At 42.6% G+C, this 11392-nt stretch overlaps 1 protein-coding gene across 5 annotated transcripts; it reads right to left on the reverse strand.

Moving 5' to 3' along the window:
- Nucleotides 1-688: 688 nt before the first annotated feature.
- Nucleotides 689-10037, reverse strand: LOC135505938 (uncharacterized). 5 transcript variants are annotated; one of them, XM_064925199.1, is made up of 15 exons: nt 9945-10037; nt 9091-9229; nt 8775-8830; nt 8438-8511; nt 7891-8216; nt 7170-7793; nt 6811-6935; nt 6639-6725; nt 6462-6560; nt 4614-4781; nt 3107-3307; nt 2900-3001; nt 2718-2780; nt 2429-2527; nt 689-2266 (listed from the first exon to the last, which is right to left on the reverse strand). In XM_064925199.1, the coding sequence occupies exons 2-15, from the start codon at nt 9200-9202 to the stop codon at nt 1838-1840; spliced, it is 2565 nt and encodes an 854-aa protein (XP_064781271.1). In that variant the 5' UTR covers nt 9203-9229; nt 9945-10037; the 3' UTR covers nt 689-1837. The 5 variants fall into 5 exon arrangements, with proteins under 5 accessions (XP_064781271.1, XP_064781274.1, XP_064781272.1 ...); XM_064925202.1 differs by lacking the exon at nt 9945-10037 and adding an exon at nt 9747-9938; XM_064925200.1 differs by lacking the exon at nt 9945-10037 and adding an exon at nt 9495-9938.
- Nucleotides 10038-11392: the final 1355 nt, after the last annotated feature.

An 11392-nucleotide genomic window follows, 5' to 3' on the forward strand; every position in this document is an offset into this window, starting at 1 on the left:
CCCCTCCTCAAACGATCCCGCAGGTAAAGAAGCCAGGTGTGAAGATCCTGGGCTGGTGTGGCTACACGTGGTTTGTGGTTGTGAGACCAGTTGAATGTACTGCCAAATTCTCTAAAATGATGTTGGTGGTAGAGAAATTAACATTAAATTATCTGGCAACAGCTCTGTTTGACATTCCTGCAATCAGCAAGCCAATTGCACACTGCCTCAACATTTGAGACATCTGTAGCATTGCGTTCTGTGACAAAACTGTACATTTTAGAGTGGCCTTTTATTGCCCCCAGCACAAGCTGCACCTGTGTAATGATCATGCAGTTTAACCAGCTTCTTGATATGTCACACCTGTCTGGTGGATGGATTATCTTGGCAAAGGAGAAATGCTCACTAACAGGGATGTAAACAAAATAAGCTTTTTGTGCACATGGAACATTTCTGGGATCTTTTATGTCAGCTCATGAAACCAACACCTCACATGTTTGTTTATATATTTGTTCAGTAATATATTGCCTCGCTGCATGGCTGTGACACACATTTCTGCCACAGGTGGAGGCCAAAGTACTGAAGTGAATAGAACCAGAGCTTGTTCAGGCGACGCATCACTTATCTTTCATTTAACACCTGCAGTTGTTAGTAGAATACGGTTTGTTTACTGTGTAAACAATGGCAAAATGAGAATGGAAAATTATTAGAATTATGTAAATATTTTTTATTTCACCTGTTGATATAGCTAACACTGCTGGTAGTTAAAAAAATGAGTACATTACAGTACTTCTAGAAAAAGGTATAATGCAGTTTTCTAATCTTGAAACAATAGTTTTTCCATTAATACAAATGTACACAAATGGTGAATTGAAGTGTGTTCCCTTTCATTTGACTAACAACAGTTGGTTCATTAAACACGGAACACAAGTCATCTCAAGAAGCAGTGTCTAATGCCAGACAAAAATGATGGCACACTTGTCAACTTTCACAAAGTTGGATTACGAGAATATGCCTATGATTAGGCTGAGCAGTTCATTTCAGTCAATATAAAAGTGCATGCACTATGCCCGTTTCTGTTACAGGAATCACGGACGCAAGCAGAATCTTTGATCTGAAAGACATTGGTTGTCTTTGTAACATTTTCTAAGCCATCAAATAGGGAAACCCAATTGTTAACAATCAATGTGTTAGGGATTGTTAAAAAAATTAAAGGGCAGCTTCATTATTCAAAAGTAAGTAAAACAGATGAATCTATTCAAAACCTTAAACAGAAGCGCACTGACAAATCTCAACAGGAGACGAATAAACTAAATACAATCTTACAGCAGAGGGGCACAAAGGGAGTAAATAAAATGACAAATGCACCTATTTCCATCTGGCCCGTTCATCCACAAACAACGCAGCGTTAACACATCACGGACAACTATAACCGACAACCACCGTATTTCAAATTCATCCTGCGTTAACATATCACAATCCATGATATAAAATGCAGACTACATTAACACCACATGCTATGGTTAAATATGCATTGTAAAAAGAGGTCTGATGACAGTTCAGTTATAATAAGGAGTTGTATGAAATAATAAACCCATACACTAGGCACAATCTGTAGAGGAACACAAGTCTACCGATAATAGGGGTTAAAAAAAGTCTAAGTAAACATGTCAGAAAACAAAAAAGTTATAAATCTTATTAAAATAATAAGACATGTTAAAAGTTGGCTAAGTAGTTACAGTTGAAACACAGACTACACATCCCAGGACCAATGCAGAATGCATTTCTATTTGAACGTTCTGTAACGTTGCACCCTCCTGAACAGACTCCTGATCTGAAGTCAGGTGATCAAACCGAACTAGAGGTTGCTTCTGGGTCGCTTGGCGGCTTCAGGGTGGGTCTCGATGATACTGGGTCTCTGCAGTGCCCATTGGTCAACGTTGTGTCTCTCAGGCTCCTCTGTCTCTGATCCACTGCTGGAGCTGCCACTGCTGCTACTGCTGGAATGATCACTGCCAGTGAAGTCATAGCAGTCCTTCTCCTTCCCTCTCCCCTTCCCCCTCCTCTTCCCCTCTGCTGCCTCAGGGTTGACCTGCAGGGCTGACTCGGGCACCGCTGGTGGGGGTCCCATCTGCATGTCCTGCCAGGGCTCTAGGATGGGGGTGAAGACATGGAGGGTCTGCTGCTGGAGCTGGTCAGTGGGGTCATTCACAGTGCTGTGCACCTTGGGCTTGGTCTTTAGGACCTTATCAAAGTTCTTGGATTTTGAGGTCACCACAAACCAGTCCTAAGAAAACACAGGACAAAGGAAATTAGTATAGTATGCCACCAAAAAGCACTACAACATGAATTTTTGCAGTACTTTATTCATATGGCAAAACATTATACATTAATATGATACAGTAGGTCATCATGGAGGTTAAAAGTCTAAAACAAATACATTTCTGACCTGGGAGTGGACAGAATTGATGTGGTACTTCACCCCACTCTCTGAGTTGAACTCTTTCTTACAGATTAGGCATTTGTATTTCCCTGCTTCAAAGTCCCCCTGCATAATGAGAGAAAAGATTTGGTTGAAATAGATGCTTAATAATGGATTTAATTCCTGTGCATACATCAGATTTTTATGCTGAAGAATTGACTCAGTTTCAGCTGAATAACTTTCCCTGTCTTCTGGATACGTTGCAGTACTTGGAAGTTAAAGACAGCAGAGCAGTGAGAGTAAATCTATTCCATACCCTTCCACAGAGCCCAAGGTGAGCCTTCAGTCCAGACACACTGGTGTAGACCGAGCCGCAGCCCTGAGGGAAACCAGAAAGTTTCCTAGTCACATTATAACACAAGTATAGTACAGTAGGCAACATCTCAACTATACGCAATATGGGATTAAAGATCATTTAAAAAAAATGATGGGTCGTACCAGGTTTGGGCACTGAACTTTTTTTTGCAGCTTCACTTCGTTTTTCCACTTCCGAAGGACCTCCTGACTGAAGGCAGGCAGCCCTGGCCGGGCATATCTCAGCTGTGGAACCCAACAGAAATAATGGTTCATCTGGAGGTCAATGTACCCACATGAATAGATACAGTACACACATCTAGGACTATCTTAGTGTTGAAGTGTCCTCACCTTCTTATCGTCTGGGACAAGGTCTCCGATGACCTTCCTCTTGGGCCACTCCTTGACCAGCTCGTCATTAGCAATCTCCTGTAGGTGGAAAAAGGCCACCTGGGCTGACATGCGTTTGACCCGGCCGCTGGGTGTCCTCTCAGGGTTGGGCTCTCTCTGAGCCTTCACCTCCACCTCCTCCTCCTCTGCATTCTGAGGCACCTGTGGGGGAGAGGGAGACAGCTGTCTATCATCACCCATTCAAGAGAAGCTCAAATAATTTAGAGAGGAGAAATTAGCTAAAAATATTTTTTTAAGAGACCAAGGAATGGGGTGCTCTGGGAAATGGGTGGGTGGATATACTGAGAAATGTTTGTGACATTGAAGTTGCCAGAATGTAACTGCTACAGATTGTGAGCACAATGGCATGTTGTGCGATGGAATGTCACCCAGTGAATTGTAACCTTGAAAGACTGTCTTATTAGTTAGTGGACAAGTGTATAGTGTAAAACAGGATTCCCCAACTGGTAGCTCTCAGGACGAATTTGGTGCACAGGTGGTTATATTTGACCCCACCAAGTTCTGGATTGTTGGGCATAAATGCCAGGCATGTTACAAATCATGTCATTGCTACATTGGCTGGACATACTATAGAGCAAGTTAAAGTGTACAAATATTTGGGTGTGTGGGTTGATGATAAGCTGAGCTTCACTGTGCATGCAGAGAACCTGATAAGCTCAAGCTGAAAATAGGATTTTATTACCGGCATAAGGCTTGTTTTTCTTTTGAGGCCAGGAAGGAGCTGGTACAATGTACATTACGGTCGGTTTTAGTGATGTTATATATATGCAGGCCTCAGCCACGACCCTGAGAGCACTTGATTCAGTGTATCATGCAGCCCCCAGCTTCATTACAAATCAGAAACGTCTAACACATCATTGTGATCTCTACAGTGCTGTTGGCTGGTCGTCATTGACCTTGCGTAAACTTAAACACTGGTATACACTGATTTGTAAGGCCTTATTGGGTAAAATGACATTTTAGTCAGGTCAGAAAATAAATATAAATTATGGTCCCATTCTGATTTGCTTCTAACAGTACCAAAAATTAGAACAGGTCATGGTAGAAATAGTTTTAGTTACTTAGCACCGTGGTCCTGGAATCCTCTCCTGAACATTTTAAAATGTGATGATCTAGTTTCGTTGGTGGAGTTTAAACACTTGATCGATGTATATATCATAGAAGAGTGTAATTGTTTTTAGGCCAGCTGTTTTTAGTCAAGATGTTTGTGTTTTTAATGTAATATGTAATTGTTGTACTGTATGCATGTTTATAGTTTTGTTTAATGTTGTGTTAGTGTATGTAAGTTGTTCTGTCTGAAACGTTGTTCCCCCTGCTGCTATTGGACCAGGTCTCTCTTGGAAAAGAGATTTTATCTCAACGAGAAAAAACCTATATAAATAAAAGGTAAAATAAATAAATAAAACACCGTAAAAACACCAGGAAATCAGCTCCAGCTCGAACTCACTGGTGCGTGCTCCGACTTGAGGTGGTACTCCAGGCCTGCCTTGGACTTGTAGACCTTGCCACAGTGTTGGCAGTTGAGAAGCAGCTTCTCCAGCTCAGACTCCTCTTTCCCACACTTCTTCATGTGGTACAGGTAACCCATGATGCTGGTGAAACTACCAGTGCAGCCCTGTAATGTAACACTGTCCTTTAGAGTGAAACACATCTATAGTTCCCATGTGCCAACGACGTAGACTATGAAATCCCAGACCTACAGCACCAGTCAAATGTTTGGACACACCTACTCATTCTAGGGTTCTTCCTTATTTTTACTATTTTCTACATTGTAGAATAAAAGTGAAGACATAAAAACTATGAAATAACACATATGGAATCATGTGGCAACCAAAAAGAAGTGTTAAATAAAAATATATTTTGTATATTAGATTCTTCAAAGTAGCCACACTTTGCTTTGATGACAGCTTTGCACACACTTGGCATTCTCTCAACCAGCTTCATGAGGAAGTCACCTGGAATGCAATTCAATTAAAACAGGTGTGCCTTGTTAAAAAGTTAACTTAATGCTATTTCGCCAATCTGTTGTGTTGTGACAAGGTAGGGGTGTATACAGAAGATTGGTAAAAGACCAAGTCCATGTTATGGCAAGAACAGCTCAAATAAGCAAAGAGAAACAACAGTCCATCATTACTTTAAGAAATAAAGGTCAGTTAATGTGGAAAAGTGCAGTCACAAAAACCATCAAGCGCTATGATGAAACTGGCTCTCACGAGGACCGCCACAGGAAAGGAAGACCCATAGTTACCTCTGCTGCAGAGGGTAAGTTCATTACTGTTACCAGCCTCAGAAATTGCAGTCCAAATAAATGCTTCAGAGTTCAACAGACACATCTCAACATCAACTGTTCAGAGGAGACTGCGTGAATCAGGCCTTCATAGTCGAATTGCCGCGTAGAAGCCATCACTAAAGGACACCAATAAGAAGAAGATGTGCTTGGGCCTAGAAACACGAGTAATGGACATTAGACCGGTGGAAATCTGTCCTTTGGTCTGACGAGTACAAATTTGAGATTTTTGGTTGCAACCGGCGTGTCTTTGTGAGACGCAGAGTAGGTGAACGGATGATCTCCGCATACGTTGTTCCCATCATGAAGCTTGGAGGAGAAGGTGTGACGGTGCTTTGCTCATGACACTATCTGTGATTTATTTAGAATTCAAGGCACACTTAACCAGCATGGCTACCACAGCCTTCTGCAGCGATATGCCATCCTATCTGGTTTGCGCTTAGTGGGACTATCATTTGTGTTTCAACAGGGCAATAACCAAACACACCTCCAGGCTGTGTAAGGCCTATTTGACCAAGAAGGAGAGTGATGGACTGCTGCATCAGATGACCTGGCCTCCACAATCACCCGACCTCAACCCAATTGAGATGGTTAGGGATGAGTTGGAGCGCAGAGTGAAGGAAAAGTAGCCAACAAGTGCTCAGTATATGTGGGAACTCCTTCAAGATTGTTGGAAAAGCATTCCAGGTGAAGCTGGTTGAGAGAATGCCAAGAGAGTGCAAAGCTGTCAGAGGAAATATATTTGTTTAACACTTTTTGGTAACTAAATGATTCCATATGAGTTATTACGTAGATGTAATGTCTTCACTATTATTCTACAATGTAGAAAATAGTAAAGATAAAGAAAAAACCTTGAATTAGTAGGTGTATCCAATCTTTTGACTGGTACTCTATGTCAGAACATTGTTAATGTGAGAGGCAACCAGACTGCCTTGGGAGACTACCAACAATGGTTAATGTGACATCTGTACTGGAATTTCAGATACAGACACCATCAAGGAATCATACCTCTTTCGAGCATTTTAATTTTCCCATCCTTTTCAGCACCTTCCTCAATTTTTCCTTCATGGACTGGTCATCCAGGCCATTTATGTCATCTGGTGAGGGCTGGAAAAACAAGACAGTTAACACCAATGTCAACATGGAACACACCAAAACCAGCGTCAGATGGGAGAATGGCCTTACCAGGTTATTGTGGTCTGCCATGATGTGGTACTTCATTCCCGTGGAAGACTTCAGTTGTTTCCCGCATTGCTGACACGTGAAGGGATTCTACAAGGAACACATTAGTTTTGTTTTTGAGATTCAGTTGAACCAAGTGGAAGGCTGTTATTGTAAGTACGGCACACACACACACCAATCGGCAGCTCTCCATATGTTTCTTCAGGCCATCCACAGTCTTCCTGCTCACACTTTTACACTTGGGGCACGTGACTCGGCCTTTGCCCAGGATCATCAGCTGCCACCTCTCTTCTTGACTTCCTGTTCCACACAGGAAGTGGAGTGTTTTTTGTTATTGTACAAGTGGAATAAGGAACAATACCTACCATTACAATGCAATTACCAAAGTATTACGTAACATTGTTAATACAACATGGTTACTAAAATAATTTGTTATTACACAGGTATAGGATGAACTAATGTAAAGTGTTGCCAGGGATTGAATCTATGGTGATATTTTATTTGCTAATCCTTTCACCTGGGGAGTCCTCTCACCTGGGGGGTAGACTGGGGGTTCCTTCTTCGTTGTGAAGGTGAAGACTTTAGATTTCTCTTCCTCGGTAGGCTCTGCTGGGTGACTGTGACTGCTCTGGATAGTCACACCTCCAATAGTGTGACTTCTATGAACATGTCCACCTACAACAGAGTAACTGCTCTGGACAAGTTCACCTCCAATAGGGTAACTGCTCTGGAGATGCCCACCTCCAAGCAAGTGACCGCTTTGGACATGGCTATGGGCATGTCCACCTCCTACCAAGTGACTGCTGTCAAAATGGCTATGAGCATGTCCACCTCCTACTAAGTGACTGCTGTTGACATGGCTATGGGCATGTCCACCTCCAACCGAGTGACCGCTGTTGACATGGCTATGGGCATGTCCACCTCCTACCAAGTGACTGCTGTCGACATGGTTATGGGCATGTCCACCTCCTACCAAGTGACTGCTGTCGACATGGTTATGGGCATGTCCACCTCCAACCGAGAGACTGCTGTAGACATTGCTATGCCCACCTCCCACTGAGTGACCGCTATGGACATGGCTATGAACATGCCCACCTCCCACTGAGTGACCGCTATGGACATGGCTATGAACATGCCCACCTCCAACAGGAACTGGAACTGCATCAAAAGAAACATTTAACATGAACTAAAACTTGAATACCTGTTTATAAGAGAAAAGGGTCAGAAGACAAAGTGATGGTTGCAACATAACTACCTGACTGTCTCACTTCTTGAGGGAAATTTGTAGCAGAAGGTGTGCTGTTGTTGTTCACCTCCACTCTCCGCATTTTCTTAATCGCAAAATCGGAGGGCAGGTGTGGTTCCTGACCCCGGCCCTGGGCCCTGCTTGTGTCTGGGGCCTGGTTGGGCCAGCAGTCTTTAGCCACCAACTTGTGAGGCAGTCTGGCGGAGAGTGGTGGTGGAGGAGGCAGCTCACCGTTGGCTACAGCCAGGCTGGAAGACACCACGGAGCAGCAGGACGTCTCGCTGGTTGAATCCTCCACACCAGAACCCAGAGAGACATTCTGCAGATCCTCATACCTAGACAGTGACACACAGCACCAAACTCACATGACAACAACTACTCTGGTCAGCTTTTGCACAGAGAAAACTGTGCACAAGCATAGACTATTTCCCAGATCAAATGCCTCTATCACCTACACACTTTGAACTTGTGGAGATCTGAGAATATTGGACAGGTAGGAGTCAGTGATGGGAAGGAAAACATACAGCAATCGGCAATTAAAATAAAGGAAACTCACAGTGGGCCCATTGACCTTTTTCTGCCATATGACCTTTTCATCTTTTGGGTCGCCTGGGCATGGGGGTCATCATTCTATAATATTCAAGTACAGAACTGTAAAGAAGAGATCCAGTGTCCCACAGGATCTTACAAGGTTTATTGTGAACACTGCACTAAGGACCATCATATGGTGATGTAGAAGTGCTTAATGCTAAATAATTTCTAGATCCTCATGATGGTTGTTATTTTAGTTTTCATGTTGAGGACTGGAATAGTGCACCCATGCTTTGGTAGGAATACTCATAATGGCCAAGTAGAACTGAAAGAAAAGACTGTTACTATGTATTTATTCTTACCTTAGGTGGAACACCAATCATGCTCATCACACTCATATCTGGCATCTTCTGGATAGCTGTAGGATTATGGTCACATTTTCATTAGTTAATCTCTTTCCTTACAAAACACTAGTGAAGGAGCGTTTCCAAGACATTCTGCATGAAATACATAAATGGGGACCAAACATGAATCATAATGATGATTCAAGACATCTGCAATTGCAACTGGCCAGATACAAATTTGGACATAATGTAATTTATCAGTACTCTAAAGTTTGCTGAGTAAACTGACAATTTGTCAATCATCTAGTGACAGTAACGGTTTAGTGACATTTACCTGGTAGTGGAACACCACTTTTTTGTTTTGGTTGTGAAGCCTTCCTCTTCCTTGGAACATATGATGGTGACATGCTTCCTTGTGTGTGATGATGAAGTTGATGATGATCCATGATTGCAGTTGACCTGACCAATCAGTACTGCAAAACAACACCAGGCCTGAATTATTCTATGACAATTATTCCATCAATAGACATTCATCACTGTCACATAATTGATAAAAGGGCTTTAATATTATTTAGTCTAGGGAACATCTATTCTGTTAGTAATTTGATGTCCACATTAAGAAGAATCACGTGGCATACCAACCCTTATGTAAACGCAGGATGAGCCCGTGTGAATACAAAGGTAGGCTTAATATGAACTCATTGGTTCTGTTTTGTTCCGTGCAGCAGTGTACCTTACTCAAGCAGTGTTGCAGTAGCAGTGTTTCTAGAGCCACAGCCACCATCATTTTCCACGAATAGCCACACAGAAAAATGGTAACGCTTGCTTTGCAGTGACGTTGCAGCAAATCTACACTCTGGACGCTGGATATAATGTAAACGTTCTAACCGTTGCACTACACTCGCTCAAACAACTTGGCTACAATGTAGCCACCTACTAATTTAATTGTTTGATACACTTAGCGTTACATTGTGAAACGTCTACCCGTACCGCACACTCCTTAGCAAGGTTAGCTGCCATTCCTTCCTGTTTTAGTCCCCCTCTGTCATTTCCCCCCGACAACGATCCGCCTAACCACTCGTTGGATTCGGTTATTTGAATAGAAAGACCATCAAATGGCTTAGAGGATATCTAATTAAAAATAATGCTCCGACAAAACCTATAGTATCAATTATCCATATTGCATACCCTCTTTGAGATTACTTCATTCCCGAAACGCCCTCTTTGTGGAGACAACAAATGAGATTCCCATCTCATTCACCACGACTGTAAAAAGGGGCGGTTACTTACAGCCATCCAGTACGAACAGGTTTTGTTGAGCAGAACGCAAAACAGATTTCAGATCAGTTATGTCTTCATATTACCTTACGATGGCTCCGTCTCCTAGTAGTACTCTACCTGATCCAGACCTTTTTTTTAAACCTTTATTTAACCAGACAAGTCAGTTAAGAACAAATTCTTATTTTCAATGACGGCCTAGGAACAGTGGGTTACTAGTCTGCCCCCGAACACTGCCTGTTCGGAGGCAGAACGACAGATTTGTACCTTGTCAGCTGGGGGATTTGAACTTGCAACCTTTTGGCTACTAGTCCAACGCTCTAACCAATAGGTTACCCTGCATAGCAGCTGGATGTAGGCGAAAAAAATAATGAAAACTAAAATTCGTTTTTTGGTCTTAATTTAAGGTTAGGCATAGGGTTAGGGAGGGGGGGGGAGGTGTTTGAACATTTCAAAGAGGGTGACCCCACACCCACCCTATTGTATTGCCCTTAGGGTTGTTGTCTATGAAGTAGGAATGTCCGGGGGGTTGTATTTGCAGCAGATGCATTATAAATAAAGCCCAGAACAAGACATGCGGCCCCAGAACACTAAACAAGATTTTAAAAATAAACATAGATTTTGTGATCAGTGGCAAAGCAGTGATGACTGTAACAACGGAAGCAGGGCCGTGGCTGAAACATAGAGAAAGGGCAAAGTATAAAGCCGCTATATACGATGCACCAAAAAAGCGGTTTCTAAGTGTGTATAGAACCCAAATACCACCCGCAACTGCGCTGAAAGATCAAGTGATGATGTCTAATGGACAGCAATGGGGGTATCAGCTTGATTACCTGGCATTTAGAGTGAAGCTCTATATGGTAGCGGAAGGAGAAGAATATGCAGACCAGACTTTAGGAGTGAACTACAGGCTTGAAGACTGGCCGGTTTTTCGCAAGGTTGTGTGTCCCGAATAGAGAGTTAACACAAAGGGGTATAGCTTGATCACGGGCTACGAGACCCGTTGGGAAGGTGCCCCTGACTCCTCGGGAAGAATATTTCACAGGGTGAAAATACAAAGAAAGAATGGACTTCCATGTGGATGCGTGGAGTTCTATATCAGCAACGAGGAAACCCGCAACCAAAACATTTGTGATGGTGGCCTGACTGGGGATTTTATGTTGCGCATGCTTATTCCTTTTAAAAGTTGGGATCTAATGGAATTGAAAATGTTAGAGTTGTTGAAAGCTCTTTTTGTACAGAGCCAACAGCGACAGAGCATTGTTCATTCTAAGGAAGTGCATAATTTAAACAAATCCTGAGGATTATGATTCACAGGAACCCCAAGAAGGTACATCCTCAAAAGGGTCAGCTCCCGA

Source organism: Oncorhynchus masou, chromosome 19 (assembly GCF_036934945.1).
Source record: "Oncorhynchus masou masou isolate Uvic2021 chromosome 19, UVic_Omas_1.1, whole genome shotgun sequence".
Taxonomy (NCBI): domain Eukaryota; kingdom Metazoa; phylum Chordata; class Actinopteri; order Salmoniformes; family Salmonidae; genus Oncorhynchus; species Oncorhynchus masou.

Bases quoted from the DNA above. Each gene is read 5' to 3' on its own strand.
- LOC135505938 (XM_064925199.1), bottom strand. From the start codon at position 9,202: ATGGATCATCATCAACTTCATCATCACACACAAGGAAGCATGTCACCA. The intron at 7,794-7,890 runs GTAGTTATGTTG...CTTTTGATGCAG, and splicing joins TCAAGAAGTGAGACAGTCAG to TTCCAGTTCCTGTTGGAGGT. The intron at 2,528-2,717 runs GTATGGAATAGA...CTCATTATGCAG, and splicing joins ACCTTGGGCTCTGTGGAAGG to GGGGACTTTGAAGCAGGGAA.